The 19726-nt window shown below is 49.4% G+C and overlaps 1 protein-coding gene across 1 annotated transcript; it reads right to left on the reverse strand.

Moving 5' to 3' along the window:
* Window positions 1-11941: 11941 nt before the first annotated feature.
* LOC144094894 (uncharacterized) lies at window positions 11942-18785 on the reverse strand. Its single transcript, XM_077628763.1, has 2 exons — window positions 16773-18785; window positions 11942-12022 (listed from the first exon to the last, which is right to left on the reverse strand). The coding sequence occupies exon 1, from the start codon at window positions 18395-18397 to the stop codon at window positions 16784-16786; it is 1614 nt and encodes a 537-aa protein (XP_077484889.1). The 5' UTR covers window positions 18398-18785; the 3' UTR covers window positions 11942-12022; window positions 16773-16783.
* Between the last annotated feature and the right edge of the window lie 941 nt (window positions 18786-19726).

A 19726-nucleotide genomic window follows, 5' to 3' on the forward strand; every position in this document is an offset into this window, starting at 1 on the left:
TTAAGACTGCGACCAGGACCTGAGAGACGCAATAACAGCTTTCTCTCTTCCTCAGTGAGTAAAATACGTTTTAACATTGCGAAGTTGCTGACACATGAAAAGGGTTCAAGGTCACAGAAGCCCTGGTGGGTGTTTCATTTGACACCAGAGACTGAAGCGCTTCAAGGCTACAGTCGTAAAGAACCCCCGAATCCGCGACACTTACGTGTCGAAGCCCGACACCTGCTTTACCGAATGGCACATTTCATTGTCGTCACAAAATGATGAAAACAGCAGATAATGCACTAGAGTTACGCGATGTTTCAGGTGCCATGGAATGGCTGATTGAATGCGATGGCATTCATGGGGAATGCAGAGCATACTTTGGCGTCGGCGTGGAATTTGTGGCTGTGTGTGGGAACAAGCAAGTCAAAGGCGCCACTCCACGCCTAACATGAATAGTACGCAGAGAAGGCGTAATCGAGAGTTACATCTGCAGATAACTTAGAGCACAACCGTTTTATTATAGCAGATGAGGGGCGGCGCTGCTGAGAAGGAATAGAAAGATGTTATGAGGAAAGCAAGCGGCAATTGGTTTAGTCAGTGACCAAGAATTTTCAGTGCTAACGCATTGCAGCATACGACCCTAGCTGCCGGTTTTCAGTCGCTCTGTGGCAAAGAGACATGCGTGAAGTGTCCAAAGTGCACACTTCTCTCAGATGAACTGGTTCAGCGATTGTGCTGCGAAAATGCCTTTGGCGTGCCCAACCCCCACTATTTCATTCCTATGGAAATGTCCTTCCCTACAGACCTTCCAACCAATCTCCAATCCACTCATTGCTGCTTAGGACTGCTCCATCAGCCGGCTTAAAATGGCTCGTGTACTAGGCCCCACGTGAAGCTCTCGGCCGGGGACTCCTCGACCAGCAGAAGACCACACAGACGGCCTTTTTTTGCCCATAAAGTTGTTTTCATCCACCCATACCTTAGCGTTCTTTTCCACTTTGATCCGAGCAATGGGCTCTGATAGAAGAAGTGAAAGAAGTGTGCCCTGATTCTCGCCGTTGCACGCGCTGCTCGTTCCGCACCAGCTCCTCGTGTGACGCCATGAACGAGCTGCCGTGCTTGCTGAGACTGCGCCCAGAATCCTGCTCGTTGCCGCTGCCTTTCATCCAGCTTCCGCCGCCGCAGGGGAAGCTCCGCAGGTCGGCAAGCTCTTCCGTCCTGTCTCCAGCCATGGTCATTGTCCGAGCTGCTTCGGTCATCCCGACCCGGAGCAACTCCACCGCCGAGACGGCGCAACACCAATGCCCCTCCTGCGGGACGCCGTGCGCCTATGATGCTGTGAGCTGGGCATCGAGTTCCAGGTCTCTGCGACGAGCTTTGTCACCGCTGCTCTTGGCACGCACTCCACCTGCGAAGGGGAAGTTCCGTAAGTCCAACATCTCTACTCTGTGGTGCTTTGCTGTCCTGGACGCCGTCGGAGCTGCTGCGGTCGCCCACCCTCGCGCCTACGCCACCACCCATGCAGGCAGCGTGACTCCGGTGCCCCCGTAGCTGATTCCGAATACAGGTACGATACGAACGCCATGGGCTGATGAATTGGCTCCTATACCTTCACGTAGGAGACTATCACAAATACGTAACATTGATGAAAGCTGTTACCAAATACTGCACCCAGCTACTCAGCTAGCGCAGTGGCTATCAGCTTAAATACGGAGATGTCGAGGAGATTCTTATCGGCTCACAGAGTTCTAAGTTTGCTTCGATATTGTTCATAAGGTATTCAGATCGGCTCAGACACTGCGCTATTACCAGTGAGTTGCTTCAGTGGTAATTAATAACTACTTCATGGCTTATGGGTTGAATAAGAGGGACCGAATCAGCAACGGCTTGCTTGGTAGTCGTGAAAGCAGATTGGACCTCGCGTTGATCGCAGATGAGGAGCTCTTGGTTGCGCGAAGAAGATAGGTCATTCCTCAGTCCGAAGTCACCACTGTGGGGTTAATCTCCGGGTTTCAGCAGAGCGCCAAAACTAGAGGTGCAACGTGGCAGGCTTTTAGGACCGAACTGTCTGCGCAACCGGTCGCGTTGGTCGAAAAGCGAAAGTCGCATGTCAGTCGCTAGCTGCTCGATTTTGCAGCTCCGCTACTGCGAGTCGCAAACCGCTGAACCAATCAGCGAGCGAGGCGAGCTTTCGGCATCGACGTCGCTCGCGGGTGCGCCGAGCGACGAACTGCGCTATCTGCTCCTTGGCTGCCGTAGTCGTCGCGGCTGTGGGCGTTTCGGAACTGGCGAGCGCTATAACCAAGATGGTACTTTCGTCACGGCTATATTGTGAACCCCGTCTTATGATAATATAAAAATATGCTCCATTTCCGCGACGCCTTCAGCAGCGGAGAAAGCAGACGCCAGGCGATCGAGAAGCTTTGGACAAAAGCAGCAAAGCGGCTATGAGAAGAAATTTGATTGTATCCAATAGCTCGGTATTCGCCAACTATCCTCAAGTCTGATTCATTTTTTTTTAACTTCGACTTCCCAGAACATGGTATGAATCGAACAAATAACATACTAGCACATTTTTCTGGCGCTAGCAGCCGGCATCCAGGCTGGCTGGCAGGCCGCTTGTACGGCCGCGTTGCACACTGCAGCTATATCTTCCTCTTAACTCAGGCCGTCGCTGTACATTGCTAATATCGAAGGACCAGAGCACTTTCGAGGGCCAAGCGCGAGCGCAGGAGACGCGGCCAAAGCAGACGAAACTCTCGAAAGCGCGCGCGAACTGCGTCATTCCCAAGAGTTCTCATTTCAAACGAGAATCGAACGAGATGGCGACCCACAGATCGCCTTTGCAAGTGTGAACATCGGTGTTGTCGAACTGTGGTGTAGTCGCAAGCGACTGCTGGTCGCGCAGCCTCTGCCACTCTCAAGTGGGAATGTGCCCTTAGAAGGCTACTACAGGTTCTTAATATTGTCCTTACATTATAATCCACAAGCACTCGAAAACGTCTAAGCTGCGTAGATACTTCTCCACTGAAGCAACGTTCGCAACAAGGTGCTTCTTCCACTACTTCCGATCTGGTTTCCTTTAGTTCGAATTGCGGTTTATTCGCACTGATTTTTTGTTTCCATCCAATTGGGATTATTGAAGTAGTAAAAGTAACAATATTTGTAGTTGCTGCAAGAGTAGTGGGTGTCTGAAACGTCACTGCCATCCCGAGGTGACGTGATTATGCGTAGACCCTTCGCTTTTTCACATGCTGAACGATGAAATTGTGCCATAATGCCATAAAAGTTAGTTTCGTGGGAAGCAAAGTTATCACATTCCTCGGTGGGCACCACAATTCTTCCGCAAGGGAAGGACCAAAAGGGGGAGTGAAAGAAGAAGAGAAATAGATGTCATAGTGGAGGGCTTCGTAAAAATTTCGATTGCCTGGGGATCTTTAACCTGCACTAAAAAGACTCGAAACGCGGGCGCCTTTTGCGTTTTGCCTGCTGCCGTAAATTTTGTCGCGCAGACGAGATGTTACTTGTGCGCATGGCGGTGGGCTTTCTAGGTAGAGAGGTGGTGGCATGCGCTCGGCCATCCGATTTCTCTTCACGGTAATTGAATGGCGGGGTATGTACGGTTTTCGCACCTATCTCCTGACTATAGGTCAACTTTTTGTTCAAGCTTTCTTTGCTTGTTAACTGATCGTGAATGTGAAATCTAACACAGGGAAGCTGCCATGGCACCAAGGTGGGCTCCGTGGTGGCAAAGCGGCTCCAGCGACTGGGACCCAGACCTGAGGTCCCGAAGCACACAGACAGCGCGCTGCAGAGAGCAGTACTCAGACAGACCGCCTGCAATACGCTACCGGCGACGGGCTGCGCTGCCAGACATTGTGGCGCCTGCTCACGGCATTCGTGGTGCCCGGGAACATTGGTGATTTTTTGTTTTGGATTGAGTGCGTGAAATATCAGCTTAATATTTCTTCTGTGGCAGGTATGCAAAAAATAAACTACGGCGAAAGAAACTCAACGCCAGCTAAAAAAAAAAAGTTTTCGCACTGGCCGATGCGCAACCTGTCACACCCATGCTTAAAACACACAGTGGCTAAATGCTACTTCTTAGTTCTTCCGTAGGCGCTGCAAGTGCCGTAGACAAAAACCGAATTCCACGAGATATACGTGCGTGCATTGGGGTATTTCGAGTTCACGACCGCCGATTGTGCTGGATAACACGGCTAATCCAGTTTTTTGGCCCTAGAAATGAATTGTGGACGGCACTTCGTATTGAAATCCTCAGGTTTAAAGATTAAACTTGTGACTGCGAAGCAAGTTTTTCACAAAATATATTTGACGCCTTTCATGTTCAATAAAGGCACTTTTCCACCGTCTCATGCGCAGGTTTCCTCAGAAGTCTGCTACTAATTAGAACTAACCGTATACGCATGCGGAAAGCCGACAGTGAATATGTCACAAAATGTCATTCACCACACTGCAACCTGTGCATAGCTGTTAATACCCGAAATAGAAAAGATTTTGCTTGTCCTAAGCCCGCGAACTATGTATTATAAAATGATAACATGCTCCCAAAACTCAGATGCTAAATGTCAACATGGAAGGAGCCTTTAGAGAGTACAGAGTAAGCTTGTGTAACAAAATAACTTTAGTCTTCGAACATGGCTATAAAGCATGCAATTACTTTCATGCTGTCAAATGTACTACCTTCCATGCTCTTTGAGCATTTATGGACGCGAAGCTAACGCCTCTTTTCCCTAGCTGTAAGAACTGGAACTGTTCTCTTGTTAATGCGAAGGAGGCGCTGCTTTTGAAGATCAACTGTACATGTACATAAGTAGACATACCAAAGGAAAGTGTAAACTTACTAGGCATAGTTTGATTGGCACACCGGTGGGATGCATCAACACTACGAAAGTTTCAGCTCAGAACGTCACTTTACTCCGCATGAATTCGTCGCCTGGGCCGAAAAATTTGTTGTTTGAGCTCCAACAGCATGCCTCATTTTAATTCAGCAAAATATTAAATGATCCGAAATCAGCCCACGGCTGTTCTTGACACAAACGGCATGTGACCCCCCATTCTGCGGTAGTTCAGCCGGCATCGCAGGTTATACTGCTTTCACGCATCTAACCGCGGCGGCCGGTTGGAACCTAACTCGTCTAAACCGAAAGAGTAGTGGATTAGCAGGCGTTGCGTTCCCAAAACAAATTTTTTATTTATTGTCCTTCCAGGTACATCTCCAATACACAAAGCCGAGCTGATCTATGGCCAAAGGTTTGTAACAGATCCATACACATGATTATGAAAAAGTGAGGCGGAAGAGAGCGCGCACAAACACAAGACCACACGTTGAAAATGAAAAACATGATTACACGTCTCATCCAGCTGTATCATAAAAGAAGACCAACAACTTGTTCACAGCAAGACTGTATATTTAACATAAAACTTTCAAAATGACGCAGCTTTCTGGATGCATACTTCCCATGCTTCCCATTAGAGTGAAGTTCGCAGTTTTTTTCTCACAGGAAACCAGCGCGTGAGGATTTACGTTGGTGACTGAGCTTGGAGACGTCGGCCGCTTTGATTACAAGCGGTCACCGTTCCGATGCACAGCGCTTCAACTTTCGACAAGACTGTCGAATATACAACCGACTACCGTGTCTGGGTCCGGACTCATTCCGTCGGCGAAAACTTATCTAAAAGCTCCTAGGCAGGTTTTACGGGTCCCGTCGAGTGATAGGCTCCTCGGGTGGCGGCCGACGGAACAGGATAATGGCGAAAACGAACGCGCCCTGACGTGGGGCATGCAGCGCCACTGGAAACGCTCTCTAGTATCTCTAGGTGCACGGCGCACGCCTGAATCGGAGTTTACGAGAGGCAGTATACTCTGCCGTTTCCCATGCGGTAACATGCTAATTAACACAGTAGAGCCCTGTTTGACCGAGGGGACAAAATATTTCAAGCTACAACAGGCACCGTCACACGGTAAGAAATGAACAGTCCGGCCGGAATCAAACGTGAACTGCTCCTGCAAACAAAGAAAATTATTTTTTCTCTGTACTTTTAGCTACGGCATGCAACTTGACTGATTCATGTCCTGGAAGAAGTGTCTACCGAAGAGCGTAATCATAGACCGGTTTAAAGCAGTATTTGTCTGCAAAGCAGAAAATTACGGCATTTACGTGTTCGAGTTCCAATTTGCCCACTGCATTTAGGCTAAGAGATTCAGTGCCGCTTCTTTATAATTTTAAATGATTAAGAAACTTGACATTTTATCATGGGCATTTACAGGAAGCAAACGTGGGCATTTCCCTCCAAGACAGATTAAGCAATCTACTAAATATAAATTCCTGTAGAGAAAAAAGAAAAGACGAAAAATTCTACAGATAGAGCGCGTGGGCCCAGCAAGCAATCACTTGCTGTTACCATGAGAACAACGGAAGAATGTATTTGTTCTTTGCGAAGCAGTCTAAAAGAAGAGGAAGGAGGCATAAAGCGACAGTGGATTTTCGTCAGCCACATAATACTACCGAAAGCCACACCGGTCGAAGGCATTCCTCACATTCGCAACGAAAATTGCGGCGTCTCTTATATGCGGCTTTCGCTGTCCAATGGTTTAAGCGATGGCCTAAATGAGGAATGGTTAGAGAGATATAGCATACCGTTTCCTTTCCTGCTTTTAAGGCGAAACCCTTTAATGGCTTACACTCGCGGTGACCGTCCGTCCGGTCACGTGGCCTCGCGGTGTCCGTCCGTTAGATCCCAGGTCACGTTACCGTGTCCGTCCGTTACACCCTAGATCAGGTGACCTTGTCACGTGTCACATGACCTTGTCACGTCATCACAACCTGCCAACTGGGCTGTAAGCAAACTGCCTACTGTGGCGGGTGATGCGATCCGTCGCCAAGCAACAACTGCGCATGCGCAGCGTCACGTCACCGCTCAAATTCAAATCAGTGCAATGAGTCGCAAACGGCTTTCGCCTTCCCGCATTTAAGAGATACCTAAGTGCCTCCAACGAATTTTTTGTTTACCAGGCGACGAGAAATAGACATGCCTGTATATTACCAGGAATTTTTACCTTGCGGAGAATGAAGTTGTTCTGCAAACTGGTGGGTTCCGTTAATTATAGTTCCTGTAAGTTAGAAACGACGCCTTATGGATGTCTCGCATGAATCGCATTCCGGAATCAGCCGCGCGAAACGCAACCTGCGAGATCTCTCCAAGTGGCGGCGCATTTGATAGAAGGTCGATGAACTTTACGGGCATGCGCCGTGTACATGACATGCAACAAGTCGGCGACTCCGGTTGCAGCTTATCTTACCCAGGGAAGACGTGGGTTGCCTTTGACACCATGGGTGCTTTTTATCAAGCTTCTTACAAGTTTCTATTCACCATAACACTTACCCTCCGTAGCACTGGACTGAGGGCCCACCCACATGGGATCCAGCCAGCGTCCTCTTCAATAAACGTTCGCTCACTCACTCACTACACTTGGGAACTATTGCAGTAAGTGACCGTTGGTGTCCTCCGCAAGAGGCGAAACAACTGCTACAGAAAATATTTCCTACCTGAGCTCTCTGCTGCTGAAGGCTATCTTGAAGAAATTGTGCCCGACCATTGAGAACGATTTTCATCTGCTCATATGCAATCTTTCGTAAAAAGAACCGGAGCGAAGGCATCGCTCTTTTAGTGCACGCTAATCTGTTTCACGGAAAGGTAATGGACTTGTCTAGCATTTCAGCAGGATTTTAATTTGTACGCTCCTGCAGGAGCGAGGTGACTGCGGACAGCTATCGCGGGCTCCCTGGGAATATATGGAACTACACGGCATGCTGCAGGAGTCACACAGCCCTGCTCTTTCATATTAATTTGCCTCGAATAAGATGTTTAAAACTGAGCAGCGTGAAGATGCGGCTCTACAACCCCTCTTTGCCACCACGCTCAACCAGGGGGTCACAGGCCTTCTTTGTATCCGCTACTGTCTGTTATGGGGAAATAACTACTCCCTTGTGGGCCCACGATACCTGCTCGTTGTTCCAACGGCTCTGCACTCCTCTATTTTGCGTGTCATGCACGGAGACCCTGCCTCCGGACATCTGGGATATGCTCGCACGCTCCATCGAGCTCTAGAGCGGTTTTACTGGGCTCAAATGCGTTCCACGATAGAACGATTTGTGGCCAGTTGCACGCAGTGTCACCTCCACAAACACCCTACTTCCGCTCCACCTGGCCTACTTTATGCTTTGACGCATCCCAGCAGTCCGCTTGAGCAAGTTGGAATTGTACTGCTTGGACCTTTTTCCAAATCTCTAAATGTAAGTCGCAGGATCGTCGTCTCTGCGCACTACCTTACATGTAATTATTGTGAAACGGCTGCTGTACCATCGCCGTCCGAGCATCGAGTGTCGCTATTTCTTCTGAACTCTGTTCTCTTACGGCAAGGACCACCGCGTGTGGTAATCAGTGACAGAGGCCGCCAATTCACGGCCGATATCGTTGAAGAGCTGCTGCGTTTGTGCACGGTTATACCTACAGGCACTCAATGCCATATCACCCACAGACAAACGGTTTGACGGAACGCATAAACAGCACACTCACCAACATGCTTGCCTTGTATGTGGACTCTGACCATAACAACTGGGACACCATACTGCCCTTAATCACATACGCCTTCAGTACCGCCGCTCATGAAAGAACCGGATACAGTCCATTCTACCTCTTGTACGCTCGCCCGCCTCGCTACACCCTGGACACCATCCTACCATTTTCTACCAGTGACAACCTGTGTATCGCCGAGATGCTGTCATTAGCAGAAGAAGCTCGTCGGATTGCGCGCATATGATCCATTGCTTCTCAAGAGCGCTTCAAGGGCCGCTACAGTAGCCACCGCCGGCACGTTGTCTACGCTCCGGGCAATGTTGTCTGGCTTTGGCGCCCAGTTAGGCGCCGCGGCTTGCACCAAAAAGCTACTAGCCCACTACGATGGCCTTTAGGTGGTTGTGGCCAGAATTCGTAACATCACCTATCAGATTGCGCGCCTCACCACAACTGGTCGCCGTTCCGCTTAAAACTGAATTCTCACATGGCGCTAGTCTGAAGCCATGCCACTCTCGGGACAGAGCACAGCTTGCCCGGCGGGCTTCGGCTGCGCGGGGAGCAACTGCCACGGACAAGCGAAGACGAAGTATAGTAGAAGTGAGAACGAGGTGGCAGTAGGGACGGTTGGACGCTATCGGGAAAACACCTACCATCAGAAGCTTTCGTACTGCCCTTTAACCTCATTTGGGGCTTCCTTTTTGCTATTCCTACATGTTTGTTTCCTCCTTCTTTCTGGTACTCACTTCCTCTCCTAAATTCAAGCTTCTTAGACCCCCTAACCACCCGCAACCACCTGTGTCACGGAAACTGAGTTGCCCAATTTTTTAGGGCATCCTATGTTTGCCTCATGCAATATACAATGCAAGTAGTCACTGCCTGATTATAGCCAATCTCCCCTTGTCGGTATGGGCCATTTTGTGAGGTAAAAAACAACTGACTTGTACGTCTGGCATGAACACACCTTGAGCGAAGGCTTTGCGGCCGTAACAATATATTTCTGCTGGCATTTGCACATGCAGGGCTGTGCTACGAAGGAGACTTTGTAAATAATTGAAATAACTACCTTTACATGAGAGGCGCGAAACAAAAGTGCTCGAAATACCGCACCAATCGCCCAAAATGTAAGCATTAGTTAGCTCGTCATTTCTGTTAAGAGCGCCTAGAATGCAATATGAACCTATATGCAATATGAAAACACGAGATAGCCATGCAGCCTATAAAATGCTACGAAGTCTCCGAGGAGGATTGATAACTGTCTTAATATTTATAATGAATCCCTGTCGGGTTTTTAAGAGACTTTTTAGCGTTCTATTTTAAATGACACACAGAGTTCCTTGAGTAGCGCGGTCGCGAATTGTCTTTTTCATTACACACATATGTATACTTTGAGCGATTTCTTGGCACTTGCCCTATTACACATCGAAAGAAAACAAAACGAAGAGCTGGGTGATTATATTTCTGGTAATTTCCTTGTATTTTGGTTTAGTGCGATGTCGCTTGGATGTCGCTTCACTATATATATTTATATATACCCTTCAGTCTACAATGCGATAACATTACAGATCTCTTCCTCGCAAGTACGCAATTTATTTCACAGATTGATAGATCGCGGGGAGTCTTCACACTACTACACTGATGCACAGTGCCGCGATAGGAATTTAGCAAATGCATTGAATTTATTTCGATTTCATTGCCACCTTCCCACCGTGGCAGGTGGGTCTTCTGCTTTTTCGTCACCCGAACAGACGGACGGACGCCGGCTTTTCTCGTGAACGAGAGTTCTAATGCTTTGACGTCAATAAAAAATTATGGGGTTCCGTGTCCAGAAGCTGCACAGTGAATATCAGGGGCGCCGTAGTCGAGTACTGCAAATTTATTCTGACCACTTCAGGTAAATTAACGTGCGTGGCATCGCACAGCACACGGACGTTTCTGTGTTGGGCCTCCTTCGAAATAAGGCCACTCTGCTGAGATCGAAACTTCGATCTTGCGATCAGCATACGAATGCTAAAGCCACTGCGTCATCGCGATGGGTTAGATAGAGTTGTCTGCTTATTCTACAGTTTGGTTGTCGACGCAATGTAGGCGACAGAAATAATGGGAGAAATTTTTTTTATGATTAACTGGGTAACCTTCAAAAGCATTCACGCTTCGATTGAATGCTAAGAGCCTCATAAGGTGTCAGAGTCCCGAAATTACAGAACTGGAGCGTTCAAGTGTACTATAGAAGTGGTTCTCCCTATAGTTCTTTGTGCATGTTGGACTCTTTGCTCAATACCATTGCACAATTATCTGATCCACATACTGTTCACAAGACAAGTGCTATACGCTTTCACAGGCTGCGATAGGAACTGCGGCTACAAAACACTGTAGCCGAGAAAGAGTGCGGAATCGACGCTCCACTTAAAAAATAGCAAGAGTTCCATTCCGCTTTAAAAATACCCGAAAGGCGGTTGCAGACAGTAATATGTGGGCCATATATCCAGGTATCTTGAAAATTACTGTTTCACATATTTTAGGAGTATCTGAATCACAGGTCCAGTTTTACAGGCGGAGATTTTTCACAAAAAAGTTGCATCTACAAAGTGCACCCAGACGGAAGTATAGACTATAAAGTGCGTCCTCTGTAAAGCATCCACTCAGCATTTAAGCACTCAACTCAGTGTTTGGGCATAACTCCAACGTCCTGCCAGCAGCCACACAGAGCAGCACAAGCACCAGCGGAAGGAAAAAGCGACGGTGGTATTACATTCACACACAGAATGAAAAGGCGATCCCTGCAAAAGTGATATGCACAGTAAGTATCGAAAGTAACCTAGCAATGAGGTTTGTTTCTTAATCGTGTAGCCGAGCACTTATGGCGCCCGTTAAGCTCTAAGTTCATCACAATGGAAGCTTGGGCGAGTTGGTGATGGTTCACTTGCCTTATATCGCTAAAGAGACACGGACGCACAGACAGCGCCTGTCCTGTTTGTCTCCCTGCGTCGGCGTCTCTTTAGCGCTATGTGGCAAGGGATCTAAGTTCGTGTTAAGTAAGGAGAGCCATGTCCTCGCCGCTCGGGACTTTTTTGGTCATAAGGGGCGCCTTCATGGCTCCACTATATGACTGACAAGCAAACCTGCTGTTATCTGGTTACATTTGGCACAGTTTTACCAAAACGGTTTTACAGTTTGCCAAAGGTTTCACGAAAACATTCCATGCGGACCTTTCTGGCTGTGCATCCTTAATAATGGAGCAGTAATCTTTATTCCCGCTATAGCCGTCCCAAAAGACCACAGCAGGGTCCAGCAGCCCGCCGTCGGAGGCGCACTGGACGAGGTCAATCCGTTCGCTGCCCCCAGCCCTTTTCGGATGCTGCGCGAGATGAGGTTAGGATCCCAGTCGATCGAGGCGCTGTCATGAGGTATATCCAGTCTTGACATCTGGACAGCCACTCTGCGTTAAACGGGAAAATAAGTAACGGCATAGTCAGTACTCCTGTAAGGTAAATGTTTGAAACGACATTATATTCGGAGCAAATGGTAGTGTTTGGGCATATTGGATGCATTCGGAGACGGCTAAATTGAATTTTGGGAAGAAAAAAAGGCTAGCTTTCTGCGCAGGGCGGCTTCGAGAAAAGTTTGGTTTATGGTTTATAGAGTTTAACGTCCCAAAGCGACTCAAAGCTAGGAGGGACGTCGCAGTGAAGGGTTACGGAAATTTCGACCATCTAGGGTTTGTAACGTGCACTGACATCGCACAGTAAACGGGCCCCTAGAATTTCACCTTCATCGAAATTCCACCGCCGTCGTCGGGATCGAACGTGCGCCTTTCGGGTGAGCAGCCGGGCGTCAACGACTGAGCCATCGCCACGGCTACTTCGCGATTAGTGACGTCACTTATCGGAAGACAGACAGAAGACAGGACACTGAAGGCACTCCGACCTGGAGTGTTCCAAGGCGCGCAAGAAGGCATCAACCTTTCCTCCTATACGCCGACGGAGGAGGAGGCTGGGTTGCTGTTCCGTGGTTTGAATTTTAACACAAACATCACCGAGGCCAAGCGAGGTGGTGTGCACGGTCGAACGAGCGGTTAGCTCTCTCTGCCGTTCGAGAAGAGGCATGCACACGTACCATTGGTGTGCTCTCCGGTTTGCGGAAACACAGGGCAAGAACGCGGTCATGGGTAGCAGAAAAGCAAGCCATTCACAGCCTGCGGAGTAACAGTAGCATCGACATCCTTCCTTCCGACAAAGGCAATGCTAGAGTCTTGCTTGACAGGAGCGAGTACAACAAGAAAATGTTGGCCCTTATCGCAGACCATCAGACTTATACTCCTCTAGCCCATAACCAGACAAGCAGACTACAAACCAAACTGCAACAACTGTTTGCCAGACTGTTCAATTTGGTCCATCCGCACCGAAAGATCCTTTATAGCCGGCTGCTCTGCACAAAGAGCTCAGCTGCTGCTATTTACGGCCTGCCTGAAGTCCAGAACCCTAGGGCTCGACGTCCACCTATTGTCGACTTCTCCAGATTGCCCCTTTATGGACTGTCGGGCTATCTTCGCCAGTGTTGAGTCATCTAGTTGGTAAGACACGCATGTGCCGCCGAGGTGGCTGAGTGGTTATGGCGCTCGGCTGCTGACCCGAAAGATGCGCGTTCGATCCCGGCCGCGGCAGTAGAATTTCGATGGAGGCGAAATTGTAGAGGCCTCTGTACTGTGCGATTTCAGTAAATGTTAACGAACCCTAGGTTGTCGAAATTTCCAGAGCCCTTCACTACGGCGTCCCTCATAGCCTGAGTCGCATTGGGACGTTAAACCCCTATAAACCATAAACCAAACAGACGCATGTCAGAAATTTGTCCATGTTTACATCTAAGCTGCATGGCATCTCGTTGAGTGAAGACGACACTATGGTTTCGTTCTAAGTGACGTCGATTTTCACTAGCGTACCAGTAGATTTGGCTGTAGCTACGTGTGAGAAAGCCGTGGAAGCTGACACTGGCCTCCCTGGCCGCACACCCTTCGACGTCCCCGAACTTTGCGAGCTGCTGAGATTTTGCCTTAGCAACACTTATTTTTCCTGCGGTGGCAGTTTCTGCCAGCAGACAAAAGGCAAGGCAATTCAAGGCAATGAAAGCGCCAATATCCGTTACAATGGCCAATTTAGTAATGGAAGCTTTGGAAGAAAAGGTACTCGCCACCTTCTGTCCTGCACCGAAAATGTTGTATCGCTACGTAGACGACTGATTCTGCATTTTGAAGAACCAAGATGTCTCACATTTCCTGGACAGCCTAAACACCCAGAATACGCATATACAGTTAACACTGGAACTTGAGAAATACAGCTTTTTGCCATTCTTGAATGTAGTGGTTCGCGTGGATGTGGGCGCCCTCACCTTTTCGGTCTACAGGAAGCCTACGCATGCAGGTCGCTACCTCAATTTTATGTGGGGTCATCCGGCTGGCCACAAGACGTCAGAGGTATCATCCTTAATAACACGTTCCGTACGCTTCTTCTCTGATGACAATTCATAAACAAACTTAAGACGATTCACCGAGAGCTGCTTAATAACGGCTACCCTAGTCGCTTTGTCTGCAATTATCCGAAGCGGATATTAAAGCCGAAAACACAGAGCAACAAGACATTCCAGGCACGTGCAGCCATTCCTTACGTACAGGGAATCAGAGAGGCACCATCGATCGTGTTTTCAAAATACGACATGCGCATTGCCCACGCCCCGACCAGCAAGATCAGTAAAGAGCTCGTGAACGTGAAAGACAGACTACCGATTGAAGCATTTCCAGGTCTCATATACCAAATCACATGTGCTGATGCCCCCATGTTTACATTTTCGAAGTGTGAAAGTTCCCAATACGGCTTAACTACCACAAACGTGAGGTAAGAATTAATAATCACGCGACGAACGCTATTTCCAAGCATGTGCAAGAACACGCTCACACGATTTACTGGGACCACGCCACTGTCATCGCGAAGGAAAGGAACGTGTCATCTCGGCGGCTGATGGAATCTCTAATCATCCAATCGACACCAGCTACCACGAACCGGGGGCAAGAAACCATGCCACCCATCTACGCACGCTCTTTACGCCACGTGGTACGTATATAAGTCGCGAAAATTTCTTGTGCCGCTCAGTGACAAGGAATCCGTACGAGGTTCCAAAACGTCTTGACTTTCTTGGCTTGGTCAGTGACCACATTCTTTCTTTCCTTTAAAGGCTTGGATAACGGGTGACGCTATGATTTTATGCAACGAGAGTAAAACCAGACACAGGTTCCAATGGCGCGATGCGTATAGCGCACGATTTGTTCCCTTAGTGGCTTGTTGAGTTCTACCATGACATATCGATGAAATACTTGTTCCAAATGGTGCTTGGTAACTTTGCAACGCACCATACCTTGCCTTCTCTAGCTGTAGAGAAATCTTCCTTCTCGCCAACAAATACTATGCACAAGATTCAGCCACCCGACATGGGTGTCATTAACTTGTTGAGATGTCATATCATCGGTGCATTATCCAGCTCATACTGACAAGAGTTAAAAAGGAAAGGACGACGTTCCTTTCTGGATATATTTGTTCGCTGCTGCGACAAAAATGATTAAGGTCACGTGGATGCAGCTCACTGCGGAGTGAATCACGAATTAGTTCCGTAAAGCATGCGTTATGGGCCAGTAGGAACGACTAAGAATTCTCTTGGACATTCACGTGATTGGACGCATGTGGAATTGCAACAATGAGTTGCTAATGCAAAGATGGCCCTACATGATTTCGCCTGACTTTGTTGGTGCGCATCATGACGCAGCCATATTGTACACGAAGAAAGAGTTCTGCCAGTCTGCCGAAATGCTCATGACGATGACTAGGAGGCCGACGTGCCACCACTTGGCATTAACAATTTAACGGATTATACATACTCTACTCTTAAGGCAGCCTAACTGTTGGGATTTAGGCCCTTAACCGAGAAGCAAAATATAACCGCTATTGAAGACTTGGAAACCACCGTGACATGTTCTCCTTCAGTGAAGCCAATGTGCATAACCAACTTGTGTAAGAAATATCGTTAGATTCTGTATTTCTGGCTGTAAAATCAGAAGTCCTTATTACGAGCCTCAAATACAAGGAGCGCAATTTTTGTGGTCTGTATTGTAATTCTTAAGATATGAAAGTTAGTTACGTCCGAGGTTAACAAAGAAAGTTTCTTATATACATCCGTGGTGGCGCACTTATTTTCGATCTATCGAAGGTTAACTGGATAAAGCTCGTTATTCAAAGTGGCGTACTAAAGTTCGTTATATTATATATCTGAAGTCAACATACGAAACGTTCTTATATGCCAGGTAGCATGCCATGGTTCAGTAATCCGTGGTAGTATACGAAGTGCGAATACGTAGTACACTACGTCTGTTCCCTTTGTTTAGTTTATAGGCGTTTAGCGTCCCGAAACGGCTCAGGCTATGAGGGACACCGTAGTGAAGAGCTCCGGAAATTTCGACCACCTGGAGTTCTTTAACCTGAATTTACATCACGCGGTACATGGGCCTCGTAAGTTTCGCCTTCAAATAAATTCTACCGTCTTGGTCGGGATTGAACCAACGTCTTTTGGGTCAGCAGCCTAGCGCTGCTAACCACTGAACCACCGCGGCGGCTTCGTTCGTAGCCCGGTGGGTAGGTTGCCACCTGTCACTGGCTACCGGCAGACGGGGCTCGCCATTTCCGCTTGCAGTTACCCTTGTAATACTAACGCAATAATAATGCTATAAATTATTGTGAAGTCGCATCGAGAAGAATACGGAGCGCGCTCTAGTGATCAAATTTCCGTAATTGGTTCCTTAGCAGAATGTAAGAAACGTTTCATGCTGATCAATAAAACTGCCGTTTTTCCGCTTGCACATGAAGGCAGAGACCCATTTCTTCTCTGCTACGTAAGGCAACAGTTAAAGTTGGAAAGCCTGCTATAAATTATGTCCTTGACTGAATATAGCTCGAAGAACAGATCATCTCTGTGTAGCGACGGTGTGCCAAGTCAGTGAGCCTCCCTGGGATCACGACAACCACACAAGCGTATGGTTGAGAGAAATTTAAGTATTGAAGCAACTTGCGGCGCTAATGTTGTAAAGAACACTCCTCAAAGCTAGCGCGAAGACACACAAGCTCACCCTCCATTGATCGCACCGTGCCTACCTTTTTCGGGTTTACCCCAGAAGGGCATCCGTGCCGAACACTCTCCGCGTCGGTCTGGGCACGGGTGTGGGCGACTGCAGCAGCGTCCCCAGACGAGCACCGGTGCAGTATTTGTTGAGTAATAACCTCGACGTACGGTAAGGCGACCGCTCGACCTCTCGAAAAGGAACATCGGTGCGGTGCTCACTGGACGACGACGCAGGCGTCGGATATGGTGACCGCAGGAGCGGCCTCAAAGGGCCATTGGGGCCATGCTTCCAGGGCCTGAAATCGAGGAATGGCGACGGCAAGAGCGGCCCAAGTGTGGCGTCGGTGCAGTGTTCCATGGGCGATAGCCTAGGTGCAGGACAAGGCGTCGGCAGGAGCGCCCCCAAAGCCACATCTTCATTGTGCGCCATGTGCGCTGGACTAGACGCAGGGTAGGGCGCCCGCAGAAGCGCGTCCGAAAAGACATCGGTTCCTTGCTCTCTGGGTGATCGCAACCGTGCGGGGTAAGGCGACGGTAGGAGCGCCCCCAAAGGAGAATCGGGGTCATGCTGCGGTGGCCTAGATGCGGGATAGGGCGTCGGGAGGAGCGCCCGCAAAGGAGCTTTGATGCCGTGCTGGCTTGGGGGTAGCCTAAATGTGCGGTAAGGAGATGGCAGGAGGGCCCCCAAAACGACATCTTCGGCGCCCTCCGAGGACCATGGCTGGAACTGAAAGTACGGCGACCATGTTTGCACACCAGAAGGAACATCGGCCTCTTGCTCCATGGGTGATCGCCTTCCAGTGGGGCAAGGTTCCGGCAGGAGCGGCCCCAAAGGGGTGCCTGGATCGTCCTCGCTTGACGATGGACTTGACTCAGGATAGGGCGTCGGGAGGAGTGCCTGCAAAGGGGCATCGGTGCCATGCTCCCTGGACAATGACAATGGCATAGAAGTGAGAGAAGGCGATGGTAGGAGTGCCCCCAAAACGGCTTCTGCAGTGTGCTCCACGGGCCATGACCTGTACGCAGAATAGGGCGACTTCAAGAGTGCGCCTAAAGGGACATTGGCCTCGTGCTCCATAAGCGATCGCCTCCCAGCAGAGTAAGGTAACGGCAAGAGCGGCCCCAAATGATTATCTTCTCCTTGCTTCTTCGGCGATGGCAAGGATGCTGGACGGGGCGTCGGGAGGAGCGCCTCCAAAGGGCCATCGGTGTCGTGCTCCGAGTATAATCGCCTAGATGAGGGGTAAGGCGATGGCAGTAGCGCTACCGAAACATCTCCAGCGTGATCCGTGGGCAATGGGCTGGACGCCGGGCTGGGAGAGTGCAGGAATGCGTCAAAAGCATCATCGGCCTCGTGCTTCCTCGGTGATCGCCTCCCCGTGAAGTAAGGTAATGGCAAAAGCGGCCCCAAAGGATCATCTCCACTGTGCTCTCTCGGCGATGGCCTGGACGCATGATAGGGTGTAGGGAGAAGCGCCTGCAAAGGTACATCGGCGCGATGCTCCAAGGATAATGGCCAAGATTCGGGGTAAGGCAATGGCAGGAGAGGCCGCGAAGGAGCGTCTCCGCCGTACTCCTTGCGTAATGGCACAGACGCCGGGTACGGCGACCTCTCGAACGCGTTGGAAGGGTGATCTGGGGTGTGATCGCTGGGCATTGACCTAGACGTAGGACTGGGTGACCGCAGGAGTGCCCTCGAAGGTCCATATATGCCATGCTTCTTGAGTGATGGCCTAGACGCTGGATGAGGCGACCGCAAGAGCGCTCTCAAATGGATGTCTGATCCATGCTTCCTGGCAAATGCCCTGGATCCACGGTGGAGTGGCTGCAAGCGGGCCTTCAAAGGTGCATCGGCGCTGTGCTGCCTGTGCGATGTCTTGGCCGCTGATGTGGACGACCGCAGCGTCTCGGAAGACCTGAGCTTCGGACGATGCTGTAAATGTGGCCGTCCTACAGAGTTGCTGCTACTGTGGCGGTGCCCATGCCGAAGGCAGCGAGACGAACAAGATTCCTCAGCGGAGCGACGTGAGCCGATGGGTCGGGCCATTTCGTCGGACACTGTTCGGTGGCGGCACGAGGACAGTTAGCACAAGCTCCGTTCTGCGCGCTTCTTTCACTTTTTCTACAAGAGCTCACAGCGCGTGAGTCGCAGTTATCGAAATCGAAAAGAACGCTAAGAAATAGAAATTGCTGAGCGTTTCACTGTTACTATGTGTTCGAGCTTACCAAGAGTCGACTGCGAAATCAGAGGTCGCGACAATTTATAGAATTTTTAACGCATAATTTTACTGCGCGGTTCAGGTGTCCGCCGGTATGTGAGATAGATACTACACCATTTTCTTTTCCCAAAAAACAATTTTCATTTAAAGGAAATGGTGCAGTAATTGTCGCGCACCTCGGTGGACACCGAACTGTACCGCAAGGGAAGGGAAGAGGGTTAGAGTGAAAGACAGAGATATGGCGCAGTGGAGGGCTCCGCACTGCGATTTAAAAACCCGTCGCGATGGCTCAGTGGATCAGGCGCTCGTCTACTGAGCCGGAATATCCGGGTTAGAACCCGGCCGTGGCAGCCGCGTTTTAATGGAGCCGAAATGCAAAAGTCGCGAGTGTACTGTGGGATGTCAGTGCACGTTAAAGATCCCCAGGTGGCCGAAATTATTCCGGATACCTCCACTACGGCAGCTCTTTCTTCCTTTCTTTCACTCCCTCTATTATCCCTTTCCTAACGGCGCGGTTCAGGTGTTCACCGAGATATGTGAGACAGTCACTGCGCCATTTCCTTTCCTCAAAAAATGACCAACCAATCCAGCGGAGTACGAGGCATATTGTGGCACACCTTACCCCATGGTGTCACTTGCTTGCAAGCTACAGGGCGAGATGACGAAGAAGCTTGCGTTGGCGACTGAAAATGTTGTTCTGTTGTTAAGGCGTTCATTTACTCAGTAGGAGTACTCGGGTCCGAACACAATCGTGGCGTCAGCGTTTC

Source organism: Amblyomma americanum, chromosome 6 (genome assembly GCF_052857255.1).
Source record: "Amblyomma americanum isolate KBUSLIRL-KWMA chromosome 6, ASM5285725v1, whole genome shotgun sequence".
NCBI classification, from domain to species: domain Eukaryota; kingdom Metazoa; phylum Arthropoda; class Arachnida; order Ixodida; family Ixodidae; genus Amblyomma; species Amblyomma americanum.

Coding starts and splice junctions, on each gene's coding strand:
- LOC144094894 (XM_077628763.1), bottom strand. CDS start 18,397: ATGCCCAGCGATCACACCCCAGATCACCCTTCCAACGCGTTCGAGAGG.